This window comes from Paramormyrops kingsleyae, chromosome 25, assembly GCF_048594095.1.
Source record: "Paramormyrops kingsleyae isolate MSU_618 chromosome 25, PKINGS_0.4, whole genome shotgun sequence".
Taxonomy (NCBI): domain Eukaryota; kingdom Metazoa; phylum Chordata; class Actinopteri; order Osteoglossiformes; family Mormyridae; genus Paramormyrops; species Paramormyrops kingsleyae.
The window spans coordinates 25607266-25633075 of record NC_132821.1 but is presented as its reverse complement, the minus strand read 5'-3'; the positions used below and the strand labels follow the sequence as shown (position 1 = coordinate 25633075).

At 41.5% G+C, this 25810-nt stretch overlaps 2 protein-coding genes and 1 long non-coding RNA gene across 3 annotated transcripts in view; 1 reads left to right on the top strand and 2 right to left on the bottom strand.

Moving 5' to 3' along the window:
• The window catches only part of LOC140582824 (uncharacterized), a 52445-nt gene that overhangs the window by 15263 nt on the left and 11372 nt on the right, over positions 1-25810 (top strand). The gene's annotated exons all lie outside the window — the stretch shown is intronic.
• Positions 4193-8034, bottom strand: LOC111837381 (tryptophan 2,3-dioxygenase B-like). The gene is made up of 10 exons (XM_023799400.2): positions 7804-8034; positions 7590-7660; positions 7201-7328; positions 6847-7033; positions 6237-6344; positions 6006-6117; positions 5678-5735; positions 5515-5594; positions 5203-5293; positions 4193-4959 (listed from the first exon to the last, which is right to left on the bottom strand). The coding sequence occupies exons 3-10, from the start codon at positions 7308-7310 to the stop codon at positions 4806-4808; spliced, it is 900 nt and encodes a 299-aa protein (XP_023655168.2). The 5' UTR covers positions 7311-7328; positions 7590-7660; positions 7804-8034; the 3' UTR covers positions 4193-4805.
• Positions 12273-25529, bottom strand: gucy1b1 (guanylate cyclase 1 soluble subunit beta 1). The gene is made up of 13 exons (XM_023799349.2): positions 25294-25529; positions 24818-24891; positions 23227-23327; positions 23023-23141; positions 22387-22584; positions 20934-21164; positions 20554-20670; positions 20325-20458; positions 19908-20105; positions 17257-17494; positions 16518-16658; positions 13362-13516; positions 12273-12956 (listed from the first exon to the last, which is right to left on the bottom strand). Exons 1-13 carry the CDS (start codon positions 25294-25296, stop codon positions 12809-12811), a joined length of 1857 nt encoding a protein of 618 aa, XP_023655117.1. The 5' UTR covers positions 25297-25529; the 3' UTR covers positions 12273-12808.

Here is a 25810-nt window from a genome sequence, read left to right as displayed (position 1 = left end):
CTTAAGCCGGCCCTGGGGCTCTGTGCCTGAGGAGTTTGCATGTTCGCCTCGTGTTCATGTGGATTTTTGCCTAGCAGCCGAAAACGTGGCATCTCAGAATTACCCACAATGCACGAGTGTTAAGCATCTCTAAGTGACCTTTAACAAAAATGACAGGCATGTAAAAAGGTGACCCCATGTACTGTCTTTACCAGAATGCATGCCTGTGTGTCATTTTGTAAGTCATCTGAGTCATTTGGGATTAACTGGGAAAAAAACATCAGTTTGTTTAACCTTGAGGTTCTCCAGTTACAGTTAAAGTGGGACAGTGAGTCAGGGTGTGACGCGCAGAAACACTGCCCCCTTCAAGGGAGAACGACGTGTTACAGACACAGTAGCCTCCATCCATCCTCCATACCCTTCTCCTTCCCTGCCCCTGTAGGAAAGAAAGTATATATGGAATCCTGCAAGGACATGTACAGCGTAGTAGTGCACCTCCCCGTGCAAAAAAAAGTAAGCGAAAAAAGAGCTTAGCGTGAATATTTCTGCATCCTTAGCTGAAGAAATTGCAAGAGTCCCATGCAAAGGAAAACCAAAGAGTTTCTGATTTAGCAGCAAAGGGATTATGAGTTAATCCACCATATGCATGATTTACAGTACAGTGCCATGCCAAGCAGTGCTTAAGATGCACCAGTTTTCCTGCCGACTGTCTCTGTGTAATGCGTGGACATACTAATGTCCTCCTGAGATTACATTTTTGCTCATATCTTTCATTCCACACATGCTACTCTTTTAAGTCCTGTTGTTCCTTACAGAGGACAGTTAGGGCTTTGAGATGACATCACATATGTGTTGGGTGTGATTTTTACTGTGTCTGGTTACTGAAAAACAAAATTAAAAAACCTGTTTTCCCCTGGATCTCAGGAAGATACCACACTGCTCTTGACAGCATGTGTGTAAGTTGCTACCTGAAGTTTTAGAGGATTTAGCTGTTACACCCTTGAGCCCAGTGCCTAACTAAATCAGTAAAATTGTAACGTCGCTCTGTACAAAAGCGACTGTGAATGCAATACTGGAATCAGGTTTGGACGAATAAGACACTGGGACCTAAAATGAGTCTGTTTCCCTCCACCAATTACACTGGTCACTTTGTTATTGTTCATTTATTGCACTTTGTTCCTGCTTTTTATACTAGTTTACCGCTAGTTTATCTAATCCTTAAGTTGTTCTTGCCACTTAATATAACCTGCATGCATTGTGTGTTGTTGCTCTTAGTCCTGTCCTTACCTGCATTATGTGGAGACTTTTATAGTTTAATGTTTGACCCGTTGTCTGTGACCTGCGTATGAGTCAGTGTTTATATATCCTATTTGTCTGTATGTTGCACTGTGGACCTTGAAAAAATGTTATCTAGTGGCACTGTACACCGTGGTACGGACGTCATAACAGTAAAGTGTCCCCTGGTTTGACATTACGTGATAAGACCAATACCAAAAATACAAGTTGCCATCTGGACGCGGATAGACTACTCGCTAGTGATGTCAGACTTGAAGTACTATTCTAAAACTGCTTCAGTTTATTTGAAGCATACTGTTTCAAAATAGTCTGTACCAAACTATGTCATGTGACCACCCTGATTGGTGCTCCATTACATCATACTGTTTTGAAAGGTCTCAATTTCTTTCCCTATTGAAATAAATGAAGCATAAGCTGATGATCTGGGATCAGAATGTGTTGGCCCCCAAAAAACCTGAATGACAGGTACAAAATTGTATCTCAGATGTTCCATTCTTTGATAGGGTGCTACATGAATTCAGCTAACCACACCTTTGGAAATTTAAGTTGTATAAGCCTATCTAAGTCTCCGCTGCTCTTTACTAAGTCTTACCTTGATCTCTCAGTGTCTTGTACTGAGCCATGTTATTACTGTAGTTTGTTGAACGCGACTTTGATTTTGGATAAGCACATCCGAATTGCCCCACCTCGTGCCCATAGCTTCCGGGATAAGCTTCGGACTCCCCACGACCCAGCACGATAAGCGGTTTGGAAAATGGATGGATGGATGGATTTCTGAATTGTAAAATAAACTGTGCTCTTAGGTCCACACCCTCTGTCCCGTGTTGTTACAACATTTATAACATTCAATTTATATTATGGAAGGAGTTTATTGGTGCTTATGTGACATAACTTTAAAATGTCACATTCATGCTTATTTGTTTCTTCCTCAAAGACCTCGGATGACAACAGTGTCCTAATGAAGTTATTCAGATCTAGTCTGCCAGCGGTAATGAGCACGATTTGGCCACCAGATGTCAGTGTGCCGAGATAGCGTATTTCATTTCTATTTCTAACAAGCGACATCTCTACTTTCATTAAGGGCCAGACCGCCTCATTTTACTTGCATAGAACAGGCGTGGGCATGAGGTAGGGAGATATCTGTACTATAACCGTTATGTTTAAATTTACATTTGGCAGGAACAGCTCCTATGGTGTTTCTCAGTATGACCCTCCCCTTAAGCTTTCCAGGTGTAGGTAAAAAGTATGAGTTCAATTTCCATTGGAATTACCGTAAACAAATTGTCCGCTCCTCACCCAGCTTAACAACTGTCAGTTTAAAACACATTTTAGTGCTGAACGCACGGTTTTCAGAGTCAAGAGATGGGTGCTCATTCGGCTAAAGAAAATGTATCGGTAGATAAAGGCTAACGTGGAAAGGCAAATAAATCGCTCCAATTAAGCTAAGCCATGCAGAAAATTGTTCGGGAATTTTCTGCGGATTCTTCAAAGGGACACTTCAGAAAAATATGGAAGAAAATGTTAGCAGAAATACTCCATCTTAGGCCTACCCACCTGGATCATGCAGCCATGACACTATAAAACGTCTATCTGTATGGCGGGTCAAACCACGATTGTGGTCCCATTGTTTTTCTGTTAAAATTGGTTAGAAAATCCCTCAAAATGAAACCTGACTTTTTTGATCCCTTAATAGGGACGTTAGGGCTTTAATCATGTGACGTTCTTTTATTTCCCTTCCATTTGAATTTTAAAATTTTAGTTGCTATCCTGGAACGACGTTTCCCTGAAATTATTACAAAACATAATCTTTAATTGAACTTCAGCGTTTCAAAAATTACGATAACTGTAATCAGAATTCTGGGATTTTTTTTTCTGAAGAGTTCTACTACCATCTAGTGGACACGTGTATGAACAGCGCAATTTTGTGTAAACCATGAATCAGCTTCTGAGAATAACGTACGGGAAATACGGAAGGGAACCGGAGAAATGGCAGCAATTTTACTTACACGTGTATAGTATTCAGGTTTGGGCACATAGCTACAGTACTATGATGTGTGAAGCAGTATTTTAGTAGTCATGCCGTTCATGCTGCACATTTACTAACTCGACATTACATTTGTTCACCTTCAAGTGCCATGCAAACGTTTATTTCACTTTTAGGTTCCAGCTGATCACTTTGGTGTGAGTCAAAAGGTTATCATGGAAACAAATATTAAGCAACAACAGAAATATGCTTCTTTATCTACCCAAACATTGTATCAAAGTATGTTTTAGATGTACCATAAAACACTGCGGTTGCAGTGAGAGGACAGTAAGTGATTTGTCTTTGATGTTGTTATTGCTGCTGCTGTTGCATCGTGCTCAATTTTCTGTTGAATGTGGAAATAAATGAGGGCATAAAACCATAAGAAAAATGGCTATAAATCCCCATAGCCCTCATATTGACCAAGGTTCCTTGTGGTTTACATTAAATGTAATATTAAATGTACATTTACATATATTTGCATTTATTTGATTGTCAGATTCTTTTGTCCAAAGTGTCTCACAGTGTTGCTTTTCTCTTACTTAAAACTAGAAAGTTACATTTAGATTGTGTATTAATATTATTTCAATATTAAGGCCCAAAATTTTCTTGCATGACAAAGGGTTTAGGATGAATATACCACTACATAAATCTTCACTGATAATGTTGATCAGGAATTCTGACAAAGCCAAGCAAACAGTAAGCTATTCAGTTTTAAGAGATCAATGTCACTCTGGTAAAGTTCAGAATTTCAGAGGTCAGTGTCATTCAAAACAGACAACCCGGTTATCGGTTTAATAATGATTAACAAGAGCATCATAACAGCAGGGATGATTAAGGAGGTGAATCCTTTAGCATGGTGGTCATGGTGGAGTAAAATACACCATTGTTATTATTAGCAAGAAAATCTGGCTAAGAATCAACCCTTTAAACAGTTAAACCCCATGTTATTTAATACATGCAAAGCCAGATCTGTAAGTATAGTGGAAACAAACATTAATCACTGCATCTACATATTTAAAAACATGCTATTAAATATTTTCAGTATGTTAAATATTGATATATATCATAAAGAAGGTATAGATACTACTGTACAAAGGAATATACTATATCTATTTTACACATTTTTTCAGGGCTGGTCTTTAGGTATCTTGGTTGTATCACTAACAAGATGCATTAAGTTATAAGTCACACAACTAACAACGGTTGGGGAGCTATCACATGTGGACTTTGACCATTTCTTGGGTAGGTCCACGGCTATTTTGGCTGATTCGAGCTTCTCTGGTCGTGTCAGTTTAACCCTGAGCATCAGGCACGTGTCTCGTGATCAAGCTTTAGAAGTCCACCCTGAGCTAACAGATCTCCACTAATGGGTTCTCCCTGCCATCTGACACTTGTGTTTTTCCCTCTTTGGCCACGCGGTCACTACTCTCAGCTGCATTATGCAGCATTCTAGAACCTGACAGAAATAATCAGAGCCCTGCCAGCCAGACCCGCTCCAGCTGTCCTAATCAGAGTCCTCGCTGCTACAGTAGGAGCTATCGTAACATTCCGCAGTGAAGAGGATCTTGTGGATACCGGGGTCCAGCTTGGGCACCCAGGTCCGAGGCACCAGGAACGTGACGAGACTGAAGAAATCCACAAAGACCATGTAGCGATCACTGCAAGAGACACAGAGGCTTACTGGAGCTGGCAAACAACACACTTGGCTATCTTTGCTACCAGTGGGGACATGACTGAACTCAAAAACAATCTCATCATTCTTTGAATCTGTTGAACTCCATTAAAATTTATGGCCACTGCACAAATAATCAAATATCCAAAGAACACTGCTTGACAGACCTTTGATGCTGTAATAACAAGGGGTCCATACACTGCATATCGTTCCAGAGAAGACTGCTTACCTGACTGTAGACCGCAGGTAGTGGTAGCCAGATGACCCCCCAGTGCCAGCCTTATTACCAATCATGCGCTGGGCCATGCACACATGGTTGTCTACAGTGGAATATGGGATTATTTTTGTTATGAATTATCCCTGACCAGAATAAGGAGTTTGAAGATGGATGAACTATTAGCTATGGAACTTCCATGGTGACTTTTCAGCAAGAGCAGCTCAGCAAGGAATACCTCAATATCTTTACCAGATGTTTACTAGAGAAATGTGTAGGGATATATCTAATATGTCTATGAGACCCAAGTGGAAGATTGGCACTCACATCTCCACTTTGACATGAGGGCGTCGATGTCCATCAAGGAGGTGAGGACCTGGAAGGGAACCTGGAAACGAGGCTCCTCTCTGAACAGGGACCACAGCTGGATATGAAATGGACTCCCAGATAGAAGAAGATACAGAAGCCCCGCTAAGGTGAAAAGCTTTACCTGTAGTGGTAGATCATCAGAGCTCCTTGGAGGGCTTTGTAAGACAGTCGCCTCTCACCTGGATGGCATGAGTGAGAGATCCTGTCATTTATTTGACCAGCTCAAGTTTTCCAGCTAATTAAACCTGAGAGTACAATTCATGTAGTTACTTTGCAAGTCTACAGGGAATCCAGTCTACAGGGAATCCAGTCTACAGGGAATCCAGTCTACAAGGAATCCAGTCTACAGTCTACTGGGAATCCAGTCTACTGGGAATCCAATCTACAGTCTCCAGGGAATCCAGACTCCTAGGGCATTTGAATACAGAAAACAAAAATAAAATACTTACCTACGCACAAAAGTCGCTCGTGATTCTTTTCGTCAAACAAAGAAGTAAAGACCTCCCTCTGTTTGACGAGTTCTTCTATCATTTCCACCTTTTTCTCTGACTCTGGTTGTTGCTGTCAAGAAGTCAAAATACCTCATGTGTTGTTATTGCTGCAGTGCATCTGTTAAGAATAACCATGACTTATCTTAGAACATGGGTTAAGAGAATTTGGGTATAGAGAATGACATTTACCTCAAGTTTCTTCAGTTCATGGTTGAAACCCTCTTCGACGTTTATTTGTAGTTTCCCCCAAAAGTTGAATCCATCTTTTTCAAGTCCAGGAGTTCTCTCCAGCCATTTCTAGCAATTTATAACATGGCAAGTTTCAGAAATAAATTAATCCATCAAAAATAAAAAGTGGAACCGAAGTTTAATATGGAGGCCCTCCTATTATTAAGGCTATTTAGGTCATTTTAAGGCCTTAATAATTTTCTTTTTCACTACTAAAAATATGATGATATTCACTTTAAGGTTAATTAGTATAATAATTGTATTGTGCTGTTTGGATAGGGTTTCAGCAGAGGACATGATTCTTGTTCAAATATGTTATTCAATAATCTCAACAGCAGGTGGTGTGGTGGCTCGGGTGTAATTCTCCCGATGTTTATCCAGATACTCTGGTTTCTTTTCACAGTCCAAGACATGTGGTTTGGCTAACTGACATTTCTAAATGACCTGTAGTGTGACCTGCCATGGATGGGTGTCCCATCCAGGGTGTACTCTACCCCTGAGACCCTGATTAGGACAGGAGATGGATGGGTGATCTTTACAGCCAATGAGGGATCTAGTTGCTGGTTGGCACCTCAACTAGCCGCAGAAGACTTAGTTCCTGCTCAGATCTCAGCAATTCTTCAACGTCCTGTCCGTGGAAGTGCTCTCTGTAGTGGCGACGATTGTAAGGGACCCTCTGGTTGTCTGAAACCCCGAGCTTGTTCTCCAGCAGCCTGAACTGAAGACTCTGGAATCCAGAGGCTGGAGTCAAATATTCCCTGCAAACAGTGATTCACAGAAAAGGAGTGTGTAACAAAAACCCGAAGAACTAATGGGTGGAACCAAAATATGTGTCTGACATGGTGAAGATGATGGACATACGCAGTGAATACACACATAAGTGATCTGTGTGGCATGTATCCACGACATAAGCAGGTTTGCTCACCGGAAATCGTAAAAATCCAAGGCAGTCATGGTTTCCAGGACAGCAAACTGGTCAACCAGAAGTCTGAAGATCATTGTAATTCTCTGCAATCGACTTACAACTTTCAGCATATTCCGCTCATCTCGTACCTGTAGAAATGTAATTTAGTTCAATGCAAGGTTTCAAATTTACAGTCCAATAAGGCAATGAAACATTGGGCTTTTTACAGAAAGTACACTTTTCTACATGATAATACAGTATATATTTATGAAAATTAGAATTACACTTACACAGTGTTTGCTTTTAAATTATTTAATATTTGTATGTTACGTCATCTGAAAACACTGAGTAATTTGTTAAAATAATTTAGCTTGCTGCTATATAAATAGATAAAAGCTTGAAACACTCACATGATCTTTGAGGAAAATATTTCTCACTGAATCTAGTTCCCAGAGTATCTGCTTAAACCAGAGTTCATAAGCTGAAATGCAGAATTTTACAACGCAGGTCATTTATTTTTCATAAGCCACACCTTTACCACTAGTTTGACCCAAATGCATAAGTCCTGATAATCAACTCCTATTACGGTGAGTTTTGCCATTAAACGCTGTCATTTTAATTTACCTTGGTGGGTGACAATGAAGAGATGCTCATCATGGATCTTCTGCCCCTTTCGTTCACTCTGAAGTACTTGTGCTGTCACGATTTTATCCAGCTACAAATAAAGGGACCGTCTGTGTTCACAACCCTCATCACATCGCATTTGCACAGCAACTGCACATTCAACACATTGTTTCATCGCATAAGTTTAATTAGTCCTACTGTGTTTGACTAACACTGTCATTGCCTTTTGCGTCTGTGTTCTTCCTAGGTATCGCTACTCAGAAGGTGTTTACCTGCAGATATTCTTTGTAGATGATGCCTCCGTTGGCAGCTTTGTTAGTTCCAATTTGTGAGTCATCCACTTGGTCAGTCTGGACATGCTTGTTTGGAAACAACCTATTATTATCAGAGAGCACATTGGTCATGCTGTGAAAACACTATATTTCTATATATTATTTATTTTTCATAATCCTAATTTTGAAGAAGACAATTCTATGCAAATAGCATATATATATATATATATATATATATATATATATATATATCTTTGTTTTCTTTTTTCCTTTTGCTCAGTAACATTGGACGTTATAGTATTCAATATATTCAATTTTCCTAAATTTTTCCCTGTCTGACGTCCAGATACATACTGGTGCCTTTTTTCAAAATAGGGACATCCACTCATGGTTCATTAAGACGTTCCTCGCCACAAATGACTAGCATTCAATTTGCAGACTACGACGTCGCCTGTCTTCCAGGGATGTGGCACATAAACTATTTAATGTTTTTTAATCAACCAATCAGATGCAAGTGTTTAAACCCTGCCCTTCCCGTATTAGCTCTGTCCAAGGACATTTGTGAGTGGGTTTTTTTTTTGTGTGTGTGTGTAGTTGGATGACCTGCATGTTATTATTTGAGGGAAGTTCACTGGAGGTCAGTCGAAATTTTATTCAATTCCATTAATTCCAGAACAAGTAATTTAATAAATTGACCGATACTATTTTAAGAACAAATTAGAAGTCTGATGGCTGATACATGAATCGAGAAGATGTTCAGTTCAATGCAGTGTCATGGGATGTTAGTGCATGCGCATGTGGCAAAGCTGGGTAAATACGTAAAACAACAAATAATAAAATCACCCAGTCTGAGAGGGGCTGTGGACATCTCTGACGTAAACTTCGAGAAACATGGCCAGGGTGAAAGAAAACACGGTACACGTGTATTTGAATATTTTGTCTGTGTGTGTGTGTATGCGTGCGTGTGTACATATATGCATATAAGTCTGAAGTGTTGTTAATCAGTAATCTTATCTAGATGAAACTGAAAACATACTGTGATCTTTCCAGAATGAAGATATTCACTATTTTGTGAGCTACCCAGTCGGTGGCTGTTACTGTGAGTGTGGTATACAGTATTTTGCAAGGGAAATGGTATATTTTGAATATAAAATACAATTTAAAATGTCATTTAAAACATTTGAGTTAATCAGTCACATAATAAAGCGTTTATATAAGGAAAAAATTCATAAGAAATTAAATGTTTTAAAATTAATATGTTAGTAATTTAGTTTACTTTTGGGCAAACTATCAAAATTATTGAATTTTTTTTTAAATATATTTGCACATAAATGGGAAATGCTGTAGGTGGATTAAATACTTGGGTAACAACTTGAAGCTATAATGTATTAAAGATGTCTTCATAATGCATTATAATGGTCAGTATAACAATTAATAAAGTGTTACAGCATTTTCTATTGACAGTCATAAGGCATTATAGTGTTGATTATGATGCTTCATAAGCTCCAATGAAGCTCTCATCTATAATACACAACAGATACCTTCATAATGCATTATAATGGTTGGTATAAGAATTAAGGATGCTTTGTACTGCATTATAAAGGTATCTATAAGAGAGAGCTTCATAAAGCATTCATAGAGCATTCACACATTCATGCATAAACATGGCTATATTGTGTTGTGCCTTTTTATAAATATTTTTAGCCATTTTTATAATGCTTTATGAATGCACCGTAATGGGTTATGAATGACCCATGACATTCATACAAAGTGTTACAAATGTTTGTATGTTGATTTAAAATAATCAGTATTAACTATGGTACAGTGACTTCCGAAGTCTTACACACAGCATCTAATGCACTCAAGCACCGACTGATAGTGGTTTGACAGAATTTATGCATGAAATATCAGAGAATGACCACAAGAGGGAGATGTAATGCAATCTTGACAGTCAAAGAGCCTTTCTGGTTATCAGTGTTTGCCCATTATCGTTTGCCGCCTCTTCCCTGATCTGGCCTGGAGATGCAGCAGAAAGACCAACGAACCCTAGGCTATAATATGGATTAAATCGGCACTCCAAATCAATACTCCAGCCAGAGGCGAATTTCCGTGATGTCAGGTAGAGCCGAAGCACAGTGATTAGTGGTAAGTCGTACACTTCAAACAGCACTAACAGCCGACGAATCAGCTGATGCTGTCACACCCCACCGACCAATCAGGTTACACATCATTACCCAGCACAGCTGTCCGTGTATCTGGGAAATAACAGCAGGGGAGGCAATGGGAAAGGGGCCTCACTGCCTAGCAACTGTAGGACCACTGGTTGCCCCAATGTCCCTTTTATTTTAGCATCCTTCAGCATTAAATCCTGCTGTGTAAATATCCAAGCTCAACAAATTCTTCTTTTCCAGCTTGTACATGTGAGACAAAATATGAGTTGTATGTGCTACACAGCGCAAAGTAAATGTTACTGTAGGATCTCAATTACATGCTTGTGTGTGTTTTACAAGTTGAGTGCTTAATCTTGGGCATGCAAATTCCTTTTTAAAGATTCAAAAAACGGATCAAAGTCGAAGTAAACAAGAATGACGCAGATGTAATATTTTGGCCATATGCCTATTGATTAAAATAAAAGTTCATTACAGTTAGAAGTAAAGCTTGAGCCGCTGTCTCTGGCCTGAACGCCTCGTTTTAGCTGTAATTAATATCTGAGGGATTAAACTGTGTGCTCTTCAGGAACCAGTGTGAATTTTCAAAACTGAAACACACTGTCACTTGTTTTACTTTAAATCACATACATATGTCCTAACATTTATTTTCAGCGCTCGCCATTGTGGATAATATATTTATCCCGTATGGCCATTCTCGAGCAGAACGGGCAAAATAGTTTAGTTCGGCAAAGTAAATTACAGCTGATGTTGCAATCAGAGGCAAGCTTCTCATTGCGAAGTGCGATCGTATCCTGTCGTGATTACATTTGTCTATTATATCACACCTGTAAATACAGAAAAGAGACGCTGCGCTTATTTTGTCATGGGTTATTACAAATTAAGGGGGAGGGGTTTAATGGGGGATAATTGGGGGTACAGCTAGATATCTACAGTTTGGTGTTGGGTTTATGTACGTAAATAGCCGGCCGATGTTATTTCCACAGGTCCGCTGGGGTGTATTTCACTCCCCTGACATTCACATGTAGACAGACTTAGACCTGAAGGTGTGTTGCATATTTGTAAAGTGCATTAATTAATGTTAATAAGCACATCTGCTGCATATACATTGACCCAGCATTCTCCTATAACACAACAGGCCAGTACAGGGTACCTACCATGCGTGATAAATCCTTTAGGTATTGATGAAAAACGCAGAACACGGTATTAATAGGTAATCATTTTAATAACAGAATGGGCTATAACAGGTCAGAGCAATATAAAGACAGTACCATTTTAAATTACCTTAATAATTAAGCAAACATGGATGAGTCCTTCAAACTGATAGTGGCTCATCCTCACACCCCACCTCTAGCTGTTTTGTGTCCTACGTCCTGCTTCCTCACACTAAGTATGGGCCTCTTTTAAACCCTCTCAACCGTTACCTTGAATCCTGAAGCCAGCCGGCTCTCCTCTCTGAGACTTCCTTTAGCGCGCTGGCTATTGAAGCTGACGAGAATGAATGAAGCGGTTAATGCAGAAAACGCCCCCGTCGCATTTCCCGATTTAGTATATTGACTTTGGGGGGGGGGGGGAATGCGACAACAGAAATTTCCCTTACGATAGGTGTACTGACTACTTTTCGACCTGAAACACTTTGGGGAATAAAAAAAAACGTATGTGCTTCAGTGTAATTGTCAGCAAAAAAAACAGAAAAAGATGATCCCCTCAAATCTGCAGCGAAGGACACTATTTTGTGAGGCAGTTAGTGCATCGATGATTCTTCTGGGCATGAGAAATCCCACAGAGTAAAGACTTTCCTCAAATTCAGGTACCTTACTCATGTATAATTCAGAGGAAACTAATCTAACACTAAATCTTACCGTAAGAACCTTTTTGCATGGGAAATTTTCACAGCGCTTCGTAATCTATGGTTATATTTTAAAGCAGCTAACTTAAATACTCAAATATTTATAGTGCACATACAGCAAGCAAGATAAAGAATGAGGACAAATCAAAATGTGGTACAATAAGATACACTATACATGAGTTTGATGTATTACAATGACAGGTGTTTATTTCTGTATATTACCAAAACAACAATTTCTAATATTCTTGGCACAATACAGGAAATGGGAATATGATGATTCATCTAGGATTCTGGACTAATGTCATACCAGTTTGTAATTTCCATAACTGCAATCAGTTAATAACATTATTCAATACTCACAGTTTATCGGTAGTTATGGAGACAGGGAAACAACAGTAAATTAATATAGAAAATAATTCAAGGCAATAACTAATGGTTTGCAAAAAAAACATAGCAGACACAGAAAGAAATGGATTTGTTTCTGGAAATTTTAAAACATATCCATATATATATATATATATATATATATATATATATATATTAAATTTAAAGTATCTGTTCTTCTGCCTTAGATGATCAACAAAAAATAATAGCTAGGAAGAAAGTGAGAATGTCCCCTAAAAAGATCCTACACACATAAATATATATATATGTAAAATAGCGCAACTCATGTAACATGGTGTTTGCCTGGAAGTGAATTCAGCTTTTAGTTTCTTTTAGTTGATTGCTGTTTGCTTAACAGCTTCTGGGCTCATCCTGGATAGAAACCAGACCTTCATGGGTTCTTTTTTCCCCTTCATGTTGACGGGTCCCCGGTACTCCAGGTGAAACTGGGAATCTGCATTCTCTGCTGACTGTAAACACCTACGGGACAGATTGCCTGCATCAGGAATGGGTTACACGCCCCCTATGGGCGGCACCACCATGCCATGTCCGCTGTTTTCATTGGTTGCTTCATTGCCTTTGTTTGTACCTCACAGTGATTGACAGCACATGAGTGCCACGTTTCAACAGCAATATTCTGATTGCTATGCAAACTTCCTCATCAGTGACTCAGGATGTAAGTCTGTAACATCTATCTGTCTCTTCTACTGCTGTTTTAAGCAACTATAAACCCAAGTCAGTTTTGTTTTGCGAAGTTTTTAATGATCGAATAACATCTAATGGCAATTTTTAAAAATTTTCCTCACAGCTATCCATCATTGTGAATTATGTTTAATTTCGACAAATTTATAAGCATGCTCGTCTTCGGGGACTCTCAGTACTCACCTGTACGTGTACTCGGAAACATTAATCTTCCCTTTTTCGCCCGTGGTTTCGGTACGACTCGTCAGGTTCACCGTGTTCCCAAACAGGCAGTATCGAGGCATCCTCTGCCCTATGACCCCAGTCACCACCTCTCCTGTATGGATCCCGATGGTTATCTGGACGTGGAGCAGCCAAAAAACAAGTTAGCGCGTTTGAACATCGTCTGTCCAGCTGAGTGGGCTTGAAAATGGCGCGATAGTAACTCCATAGACGTAGACTCCATAGACGTAGACTCCAAGAGATGTACTCACGGGCCACCCGTGAGCTCAGGACTAAAGGTAAATCAAACCCAAAGTCTGCTCAGAGATTTAGCCTCTCGCATGTCATAAACACATGCCTTCGTAAAATAAAGGTGTCTGTTAGGTCTGGTCCCTTTTTGTTTACTAAGCAAAGCCTTATTTATGCTCAGAATAAATGTCATATCTGTTTTGACACCATTTGAATTTTGCTTTGGATATCAGTCAGACGAGTACGTGGGTGGTACGACCGGCAGATTGTAATGAGTAAACACTGGAGGGAGAGCCGAGAGCAGATTGGAACGTAATGAGATTAAACAAAATAAAATATATCTCAGATCAGTCCCTGCCTTCCGACAGGAGGGCTAAGCAACCTCGAGCAGATAACGGCACGACAGCTTGACTGTACAGTTTGAGATGCTCGTGTGGCACCTATTTCTGGGCTTTAGTTTGTGCTCAGCAAGAAACGTTGTGACATCAGCTCCTCGGGGGCACCTCCCCCCCCCCCCCCCGAGGTGAAACGGTACCACTACTGCGCTCAGCGCTTGCAGGGTTACGCAAATCCATCTCCTTTGATGGAACTGGGTCACGCTATTCTCCGTCTGTCCCCATTGGCTTCAAAGTAGCCAGAGTGATTCGGTGCTGGCAAAGGTCAGGCAAATAACGCATTTCCAGCGTTACTGGGGCGGTCTGAAAACCAGGCCGTAGTGAAGTGTTTTGTTTTGTTTCAGGTTTTTCCCCGCTGGTTTTTGTTTTGGTGCTCATTTTTGTTCTGCTTCGTCTGAACCACCCCCCCAACAAAAAAAAACAAAACAAAAATCAAACACAGGTACAGGTTTTTTTTTTCGTTTACTCAGACATACCCCTGACTTCCTGTGGGATGTGACACAGCATAACATGGTCGAGAAAAACAACTGGGAAGAAAGGAGGATCAACGGATTGGAGCTGTAGGCAAATGCACTGACATGGGCTGGGATGTCGATGTGATTTGAGGCTCTGTCCGGTACCATCCTCCATTTCTCTGCCTGCGGTACCATCTGCCCAATAAACAAGCCACGGCCCGCTGGAACGTCAGCACTCGTCGTCACGGATACAATAACAAACGTCGTTCCTTGGTTTAAACAAAAGTACGCTGTCTAAGATCAAGTCTGCCACAGCCAACTTTGGCCAATTAGATCCATGTAGCTATTTTAGGTACATGGAAAAGGAGGTTGGCATTATAACTAAGGAAAATATATACGGCTAAAGTCAAACCGTCCTCCTCTGCTGCAAAGGCAACAGAATCTGAATTTATGTAACTGGAACTAGGTAATTTGTGATTCCTGCAGTGGGGGAAATTTGTTTTAGCAGAACATTGTTTGGATTTTTTTTTAAGTGATTACTTAATATAATCATGCTTTATGCGAGAAGTAAAAAATTTCCATTCAACAAAAAAAAAAAAAATTATGCAACCTATGAGGAAATGACTTTGGACTCTCCGAGTTTAGATTAAACATGGCCGCTGCTGTTTATGCAAGTAATAAAATGGCTTTTTCAGGGCATTTTAATTAATTATATATTGTTTATCGCTGAAGTCGGCCCTGGGGGTGCATTATGTGTCACTGCAGTTCCCCGGAGATGAGGAATCCTGATATCATGTCCATTACTAATGCATCTTACTGCCTGTAAACATACTACTTCAATGGTCTGTTAAATAAAAAAAAAAGAAATTCTCCAGTTCCCAGGTTAGCACCAATGATGGAATAAGGCAGCAAAATGAATACTCCTGACAGTATCAAGAACAGCACTCCGACAGAGATGAATAAAAATGGCAGACTGTTATCACAGCTGGCTCTCGTAGCAAAAGGTTGTGTGCAGACACTGATGTTGACACAGCCTCCAGACTGCAACGCTGAAGAACTGAGCTACCAAAATGTCAGATGGTCTCATGGTTTGCTAGGAGCCAGTGGCATTTGTACATGAAATTTTTGAATATGATTAATATTTAGGAGCTGCGGTTTTTGGAACCTTAAAATACGACCCCCCCCCCCCAATACTCATCATCCATCCATCCATCCATCCCTCTGTCCATCTTCAAACTGCTTATGCAGTGAAGGGATGTAGTAAATAATAAAGTTAGTACAGTGGTGCCCGCGGTTCACGAACACAATCCGGTCCAGGAAAGTGGTCGTGAACCAATTTGTACGCGGACCAAGGCAATTTTTCCCATACGAAAGCACTGAAATTCGATTAATTTGTTCACAAGCCTACCAAATAAAAATATTTGTTAATTAATTTTCTGGTTTTTATAGTAAAAACTTTAAAGAAAAACACAATATAGTGTGGCAACGGGCAGACCGAGGCATCGCGGGAGCAGAGAGAGACATAGAGACTTGCTTGCCAGGGAAATCACGCTCTTTATTAACGGTCCTTAACCCTTGTTGTTGTTGTTAATGTTAATGGTTGCATTTCCCTATTGTCGCGCGTGTATTTGCCCGTGTCTTGTGTGTATCCGGTCTGATCCTCACGTGAATTTAGCGTATGTTAATCTTCCACTGTGTTTGCATCTTGAAGTTCGGCGTCTGACAGCCTTGTGTTTCGTCTGTGTATTTGGGTTCGGTGCTCATTGGTTGCCTGTTGTGGTCCTTCTATTTACAGTTGCAAGTGGGGCATGCTGGGACATGTGCCCCGCCAGTGCTACACTGGTATAAAAATGGAATCTGGTCGAGGAATCTGTTCCTCAACCAAATTTTTTACGCAAACCAATGCATTTTTTTCCACTACATTTTTGGTCGCGAAACAAATTGTTCGTAGACCACAGCGTTCATGAACCGCAGGCACCACTGTAGATGGCTAAGAATGTGCCCCCTATGGGTAGGTACAGGAAAAACACCTTCCTAACCTGAACGGGCTCCTCGTCCACCTTCACCTGGCCGGCGATCTCCATCATGTCCAGAGCCAGGTGGCAGATGGACTGAGCGTGGTGAGTACACGGCTCTGGAAGCCCACTCACCGTCATGTATTTGTCCCCGACCGTCTCCACCTGCAAGATAAGAGACACTCCTCCATCGTCTGCCCTGTCCACCGAGGCCCAGGGGTGAATCTTTAGTCCCTGGGTTCATAGTGGAAACAGCCGGCTGCATTCAGCTGTCCCTAAAAATGTCCTGTGACAATCTTGTCCTTATGTGTCAGAGGTGAATTAGACATGAAAAATCTACCAATACCGTGAGATCAGCCTAGTCGAAAGTGTCTCCCAGGTTCTTCAGCAGTGGTCACCCACCAGTAGACTGCATATGGACCAAAATACAGTTGAATCCAGGTCATGTGATCATTTGTTCCCCCTGGCCAAGTAATTTGATTGTCAGGGGACAAGGTCGGCGAATTTTATCATCGAGGATCACCCCCCACCCCCCACCCAAGGTCAGCACTGAACATTGGCTGTGTGCTTCTGATGGAATTTGGCCCTCATGGAAACATAGGTTCCCCCCCCTATAAGGGTTCTGGTGCCAGCAGATAGGATGGAGCGTTATTTGACAACGCTTTGCAGCCATCGCACCAGTTATGGAGGGAAGGGTGGAGCCGAACCTACCCTAGGCAAGCTGTATAAGGGACAAGGTGGTAAAGACTTGGCCTCATCTTACCTTGTAAACATAAGGGTTCTTCCGGGAGTCTGTCAGGATGTCGAAGCGGGTATAGACGTCGTTGAGCAGATTGACGATCTTAATGGCACCTTCCGCTGAGGCGTGTTTGCTGCAGAAGGCGTTGAAACCCACGATGCCGCTGAAGAGGATGGTGACGTTGTCGTATCGCTTCGCTGGGACGGGCCGCTTGTGTCGCAGCTCATTTGCCACAGACGGCGGCAAAACAGAGTACAGAAGTCTACGGGAAAAACAGAGAGGTTCTCCAAGATTTTAGTCATTTTCTAGTCAATAAGTCATCGATCGTGATTCATAGCGACACATTTTCATGCCATTACTAAGCGACTTTTTATTTTTTATATATATGTTTATATATATGTTATATATATCTACTGCATTGGGTTGCTGCTCCATCCTGGGTAATTCCCAAGGCTCCAGACCTCCTGCAACCTTGAATTCGGAAAATGGATGGATGGATGGATGGATGGACATTTTCATCTAGTTGCTGATTTTTAAGTGTCAAGTGTTCTTTAAGTTTAAACCAGTCGTTCCATTTTTATACTGAAATAATATATAGCTATTAAAATTTTACTGTCATCTGTTTTATGTATGTAATATATAGCATACTGTGTATATAAACTGTCTGTAAAAGTCTGTATTAAGACAGAGGATGAGAAACTTTGGCTTTCCACGACCAAGCTTCAAACATAAAGCAGATGGGGATGTTGCCATGGTAACTAACTTAAGTCGTACTTTCTGCCAAACGCAAAATGTTTTAAATGATGGCTTGGTGTAAGGAGGCACAAAATGTGCCGAAATCTCGTCAGCCCCACTCACCGGTCGAAAATATGGAACATGGAAGCGGTTCGAAAAGAAAAAGTAATGGCGCATCCGTTTTTAGTCCCCCAAGATAATATCGTGATTTAGCATTTCGCAGCGAAGACGCCCCGAACGGAGCAGGCTGTGGTGCTGCTGCTTGTGTTTCTGACGCGGCAGTCGATGTTATTCGTGGGAAAGGACGGCCCCAAGTCAGGGACAACCATACTAAAAAGGGCTTCTGAATATACAAACACCTGGATAATAGACAACTGACACAAATACTACAGAGTTATTATCAAATTAGCTGCTAAAAAAGAAATGTGCATATAAATTAGGCCCAGGACCATAAATAAATCAAACTAATGATAACTGACTCTACGTGACCCTGTTTTTCATTCAAATTAACAACAATTGCTATACATACTGTCATACGACTATACGTTTTACTGGGGTAGTATAGTTTATCCAGAGAAGTGGGTTGTAATCACAGAGAGGTCAATGGCGGGGCATTGAATAACCACAGTTAATGAAGTGTAGCGTGAAACCAACTGCAAACCGCGGCGGACTCAGAGAGGCATGGGAAGTAACGGAAAAAGCAAGGCAAAGTCCGACAGGAGGTGAGCAAAGTCGATCAGCCCACGCACGGCCGCTCCGAAATGTATCTGGGCGTGTCGTGAGCTGGAAGCGAGCGGCAGACCACATCGTACTCAGCTGGGGGCTGAAATCACAGCAGCGAGCGTCCAAAGCAGAAGCAACGGGAGTGAAACAATGACTGTGTATATGACAGAGGGGAAGGCCTGTATGTATCTGCCGGAAAATCCTACGTTGTGAAGAAACTGAAGATCATTTTAGGGATGTTTTCAACAGTACCGAAAACAAAGCTACTTATGTAGAATCCGATGGCTGGAATTTGTATATTAAAATTCTTACTAATATGATTCATATATAATATAATACAACCCCCCTCCCCCCAAAAAAACTGTCGCCATCCATGCATCCATCTTCCAGCTGTTGGGGAGGGTAGCACAGCCAACACCCGTATCTGGTCAAAAAAGACCTTTCTAGCTACTTATAGAAGATCTCCGGACAATCCCAAGCCCAGCTGGGAGGTACAATCGCTCCAGCATGTCCTGGATCTGCTCGGAGGCCTCTATCCATGTACCAGTTTATATACTTAAAATCAGTGTTTACTGCTTAAAAGCAGGTTACAGAGAATAATAAATGAATTATTTATCAGATTCAAACATCAGAATATGGTTTAAGTAGGAAAGTCTAATATGGGAAATACTGTAAATGACCAGTGCCTTAAATGTCCACATGGGTAAGTGAATGTGTGACAGGCGGGAATTTGACGTTCATCTTGGAATAAAATGCTGTCAACGCTGTGGAAATATTTCCAGGGTGGCTGAAAATCGAGTGTGAAGTATGCAAAGATTTAGACAGGCTATCGTTCAGAGTCCTGTTTCTGCTGCGAATATATTTTTGGCATAAAAATACGCTGACTACCCGGAGAACCAGTCCTGTTACACTTTACTGCCTTCACGATCCATGCTCATTTGAAAAGATGGACGCTTGCGGGACGCCCACAATAAAGCAAGACTTGCGAAACAGGCAAACTTATTAAGCTACAGGGTACGGCCTGTATTTCACTTCTGAATCTTTTCGAGACGGCAATCCCTAACATCTCTGATTTGTTGCTACAACCTTACGCTTTTAGATGAGAGGCTGAGAGGATCATATCTGAGATTTCCAAATTGATACATTCAAGGATGTAAAAATCAAGGGGATGAGGATTTAAGATCAGTCACTATGGGTTAGGTATGACGAGGGGATACCTGTCAGTCTTCTTCTTCTCGTCTTCCAGAGCACGGAGAGTGTGCTGCAGGCGGTCCGTTAGGATCTCCAGCTCCTGCGTCAGCTTGTACTCCTCGCGGAACTGCTCCCCGAGGAGCACCAGGTCCCGTGTGGCGTCGTGGAGCGGGATGTCACTCAGGTAGAGTCCTCTCCTGGTCAGGTCATCCAGGTTCATCACGCTGGCAAGACAGGAGCCAGGTGTCGGGGTGGATCAGTCAAGTAGGAAACAACAAGAGCTTGACAAAAACTGGCATTTCTTCTCGCTAAAGCAGTATGTGTTAGAAACTGTTCTAACCCCAATCATCATGACCAAACCGGTTATATTTAAAGAACGAGACAAAAGGTGAGGCCGTTGGCAGGTGGCTCTCCATGGTGGCTTAGAAACCTCAAGGTCATACCTCGGGGAGCAGAGGAAGAGGATGTTTTCTGCTTCAGGCAGGTAGATCATCTGTCCCTTAAGCCTGAGGCAGCTAATCTCCGTGCCCGTCAGCTCGTCCTCGCACTCTGACGCCTCCACGTTCAGCAGGCCCTCCTTCCCACAGGAAACAAGAGGTCCGGAGCTAACTCATCCGGCGCAAGTGGTTGAAGGGCGGGATGGGGCAACGGGAGCTACTCCACTGTGCTCACCTTACTTCTCAGCACGAAGACGGTGTTGATGTGAGACAGGATGCCGTGGAAACTGAAGTCGATGTGCGGACGCACGAGGGAAAAGACCGAGGGCAGGCTGCAGCTCCCCGGCTGAAGCTGGGGGAGAAGGAGCGGCCAAGGTTATTGCAAGCACATGTGGGCATATCACTGTCCTTATACTATCTTCTCAAGGTGGTCTCACAGAAGACTAATGGCTTCAGGTTGAGATAACCTACAGCATGACAGTAATTGTTGCAACGTGAAAGGTGTTTAGCATTTATTTGAGGGCACTGAACCTGCAGTTTCACCCCTGAATGACACTCCGGACTACATGATAAGAAGGCACATGGTGCACCATGGTAGACAATAACTGCTCGTACCTGTGGTAGGACACGGAAGATGGCGTTCCCACACTGGGTGAGCACCAGCTCCCTGTCAAACATGAGATGGAAAGGAAAGGCTTTGCAGAAGGTGTACGGACTAATCCGCGTCTCCTGAGTGCCATTCTCCTCGAACCCATCCAAATCCTCATAGAAGGCCTCCTCCTCTGAGTCTTTCTCCTCGATCAGGAACTTAATGTGGTCGCACTCCTCACTCTTTGGCTGGATGACCTGATGTGGGCAGCAGAAAAAAACACATTAGCCAAGACTAAACATACTGTAGAAGGTCCTGAGCAGGTCAACATCTGCTGGTTTTCACATCCTCAACTCTCAGCTGCTTTACTCGATTGGCTGTTTTAACAAAAGATGGATAAACATGGAAACTCCACAAACAGGCAGGAATTGAGGCCCCAAATCTACTACTGCAAAGCAACAGGGACAAAACTTTAATCATTGATAATTGCATTGCTTCATTATAATCATGACAATGGTTCAATGAGTTGCATTTGCTTCTATACGAATCTCTACACTCCATGTTGGCAAGGACCAAAATGTCAGTCAGTATTGTGATGGCAACAAAGTAGCAACCCTTCGCAGATTAGTCACCGCTTTATAAATCGGCATGCAATCAGTTGTGCGACACTGTAGTGCACTGGAATTCATCGGGGTGAGAATCTGGCAAGGGCTATGTAAGCTATAGCAGGGCAAACCATGAGGCTGATGGAGAAACCAACGTTGTCCAGTGGGTTACCAAGCATAGACCTTTAACTGCTGACGTCAGTCTGCTGTCTCTTCACATTAAGTCTCCATGGCAACCCTGGCCAGCATTTAGATAAATCGCATGCCACGTTAGTAGGGATGTCAATCCTGTGCTTTCGTCTCACTCAGCCTGTTCGCGGTAACACGCTGCAGCTCGGAGATAAAACGGCAGATCGGCTGGGAGCAGAAAGCAAAGGAAAGATGTTCATTTTAGATTATTCATATTTCCATGACAATAGGAAAGCAGCTTACATATTTTTAAAAGGTGCCTTTTAAACAGAAGCCATTTTAGTTTATTGTTGTGCAACCCTTGATATTGTAAAGGTGATGAATATTATTTCTGACATAGCGCACATTATTTAAAAATATCATGGCGCGATGTGAAGCTGCAGGGAACGCCACAGGGAGGCAAAGGAGTAAAAAAGAAAAACCGTTCAAAATCCCTGCTTTGCTTTGGATCTAGTGGCAATCAAGGTGGTTAGAACCTATGTCTCTACGCAGAACCGCCAGGCGCACGGTTGATTAAAAAAAAATAAAAAGAGTCCAAAAATACCCCTGGTGAGTCACAGTCTGTGGGTTCTGCACATTTTAAAATTACTTCCAAGCAGACTATGAGTTTCACAGCGGGGTTGAGAATGTGCTAGAGACCTGGGGAAATCAGCATTGTCGTGTAAATAAACCCAACGCTACTGACCTTCATCTCTATTTCGGTTCCGTGGATCTGCTGGGCCACGGTCTTGATGATCCCGATGACGATGTCCTGTAGGCCCTCTCTCTCCGAGTAGTAATGCAGGATGAGGTTGTTTCCTTTCTCGGCGTCTGTGCACCTGAAGGACGGGGCCCTCATTCCTGGGTAGATGGTGCCCAGATGGTCATGCAGCGCATCGAGATTCTGAAGAGGCGACCAAATAGAACGTGCATGTTCAGCTCTCGGAAGCCTTGCGACATTCCACGCCCTAGTCCACTACCAATTAAAAGTATCAGATGCCATGTTTTTGCAAACTGATTTTCCTTTTGTATGATTCGGCCAACATTTAAAATATCCCCTGATGTCATCATTGTTCTTAAAAAATGTATATATTTCATTGACGAATCTTCAGATACAATGTAACATCAACTGAGAACTGTTTATGGCTTTATACTGTATACACCCCCGCCCCCGATTTATATTCAGAATCATTTAATAGCTGGGACTGTTTCATTTCATTTAGCAGCAACGAGACAAGTGAAGTTAACACTTTCAAAACACCTACAGTTTACAATAGCCGGAAAAACAGGCTTAAGTGAGGATTAATGAGGAAAAAAAAAAAGATTCTGCATGGGCCCGTACTTGCAGGAACTCTCTAACGTTGGATCCCAGCACTCGGAGGATAGTGTCGTATCCGGATTCCTGACAGAACTCAAAGAACATCTTCCCGAACATCTGCAGAATGTCACCGGCATCGATCTCTGTGCGGGGAACAGCAGAGGACCCAATTAAATGGATTAGAAGTCGTTTCGCTTGTGACGAATTAACTACGCCACGGTCACTCACTAAGAACTTTGCTAGCCGCAGCCACCAGGTCGTAGGTTTTAGCATCTTCGTAGATGAGTCTGACCAGGAACTGGCCCTCCACGTCCAGCTGTGCTTCCTTCCTGGGAAGCCATTCAAGAAAACGTAAAACAAATGACAAATCATGTTCGACCTATTTTTGGACAAGGTGCACGTGTCATCTTATTGCGGCCTCGTTTGTTTGAAGTGGAAGCAGATAGAGCCTTAATATTAAGAACACTTCACTGCCGGAAAACATTATTCTGTATCTATTAGGTATGAGTAATTAAGGTAAACGTATGAACTCTACACACAGACCCTTAGGGGGGATTTGAACCCCAAACTCTGGAGGTGTGATATTAGCCACAGAGCCAGCCTCCCAGTTTGGCCACGAAAGACGAGCGCAAATTGTCTTAGACAGAACTACAAATTGCGTTACTGCAGAAATAAACGAAATGTCACCCAGTCACACTGAAAATTTTATCCCTTATTTGGAAACCTGCACAGCAGCAATTGAATTTGTTAAAGTAATAACACTCTGAGTAGAATCTCCATGACCAGGTCACTGCGTTGAGTTCACTACTACTAAGAAAAACAACACTTTTTATTTGGCTAGAAGCAAATTTCTGGCGGCACTTGGTCCAGTGTCAGTAGAAAGCCTGAGGAAGGTAAACATGTATGTTTTCAGATCCATAACTTGACCACAAAACGCTAAAAGCAATCGAGAAAAAAATAACGGGGTCATTAATCAGGGCTATTACATCAGCTGAGATAGCATTAAGCCAAAGTATTTCTCATGAGGTGACACTGTACAGACTATTCAAAACATGTTTATTTAAGAACAGCTGTGCCTTGGTTCTTGAAAGCATGAGATAAAGTCAAGTCCGGGACATGAGAAAAAGACAAAAAAGTTAAACAAACTTAGCTTTTATGTTTGTGCACTTAGAGAGAGGACATGTTTATACAATTCTGACACTCAACGGCCTACCCTTGACTTTTGTGGACACACCGTATACTCTCAAGATCGCTAATAATATCTTTTTTTAGCATCAGCATTATCTTATTTGGCCAGACTAAAAAAACCTACAAAGTTCAAACAATATAGCGGGAGATTAAGGTAAGACTACATACAGTATACTTACTGTATATTATAATCAGAAACTGAAGAATTGTGAACCATGCGCTTGGATTATGGTGTTTTCGATTTTCACTGTGACAACAACACATCTTAAGTGGTTAGGGTCCGTGAAATTAACTTGTATTTTAAATGTAAAGTGAAGATATTTATGAAAGAACCATCTAAACTGACCGCTTTTTAAATCAACTGTTATAACTTTTGGAATTTAAATAGCATGGTTTGTTCAATACAAAATTAAAAATACATATTCATATGCTCAAAATATTTATGGTGGATCTCTAAATAAAAACTAAATTAACGAAGTAATGTTTATATCAATGATATATAGGTGTAATGTTCGACATATGCGTAAAGATAAATGAATTTTGATTCACTGCTCCATATCGCGAACAAGGTGCCAAGGTTTCATGTGCTCCTTATGACTGACAGGCGAGATCAGCATGTTGTGAAACTCACTTGATGTCTTCCCAGACCTCCGGCCCGTAATTTCTCAGAACCAGCAGTTCCAATGCGTGATTGACAAAGCCATACTGCGAAATTAAACGACAGCCGTATGTAATAGATATATACACAGAACAAAAATAAAAATAAAATAGGGAGAGATTAAATTATCTTGATAGTTTGCGTGCGATTCGAGTGATGATTTGTGACCCCCCCAGAAGCAAATGAAACTGCATCACGTCTCTCACACCTATTTCATATTAAGGTACGCTGCTTTATTGCAGCTAAAGATCTCACACATCTAAACGATACCAATATTTGCTTAGATGCAACATAATATGTTACATAACAAAACTCCATATGCATAGCGTTAAAACATTTTTAGAACAGCGGCGGTTTTATTAAAAACGTTTTCAGCTAATAAAACGCCCGTCTGGTCGTATATAAACTATGCACTGCGTGAGAATATATGATGTGGCGATCTTACGTACCATGCTTTTAAACCGAAATAATCTTCTTGATTTTCTTAAGCGGCAAGGCAAGGTGTCTCTACAGCCCTAACAGCGTTACAGCCCGAGTCTGTAGCGTAAGGTACCACCATCCCTGTACCGTTATCTGCTTAGATTGGCGTCTGCTGCCTCCAATCGCTGGTCAAGTTCACATGAAGCGCTGAGAGGAGGCGGGCAGGAGAATGCGGCTCGGATGTGGCGCTACGGGTCTTTGCGAAGATCCTCCAACCATTTCACGCTGTTTCCCTGTCTTTTCATTTTCACTTTAACGCAGATTTTTGCCAGATGTTAATACGTTGTCGAAAAGTTTTTTTTTCTTGTATATCTGCACCTTCTTCATTTCGCTAGCCTATAGTTTCAGCATGGAGTCTTTGTTTATGTTATGCCTTCATTCACAGAGGCTTTCCTTTTGGCCACGGTAATTCACAAGTTAAATTTTTGATATAACTTGGAATTATTCCTACATCCACATGCATCTTTGTATGAGTTTGTTTTTCAT

Bases quoted from the DNA above. Each gene is read 5' to 3' on its own strand.
- gucy1b1 (XM_023799349.2), bottom strand. The intron at 23,142-23,226 runs GTGAGTGACCGT...TTCCCCGCACAG, and splicing joins TGCGGCTAGCAAAGTTCTTA to AGATCGATGCCGGTGACATT. The intron at 21,165-22,386 runs GTCAGTAGCGTT...TGCCCACATCAG, and splicing joins GAACCGAAATAGAGATGAAG to GTCATCCAGCCAAAGAGTGA.
- LOC111837381 (XM_023799400.2), bottom strand. From the start codon at position 7,310: ATGCTGAAAGTTGTAAGTCGATTGCAGAGAATTACAATGATCTTCAGA. The intron at 6,345-6,846 runs GTGCCAACCAGC...ATAAATTGCTAG, and splicing joins GTCTTCTGCGGCTAGTTGAG to AAATGGCTGGAGAGAACTCC. The intron at 5,294-5,514 runs GTGAGTGCCAAT...ATTCCACTGTAG, and splicing joins CCTCATGTCAAAGTGGAGAT to ACAACCATGTGTGCATGGCC.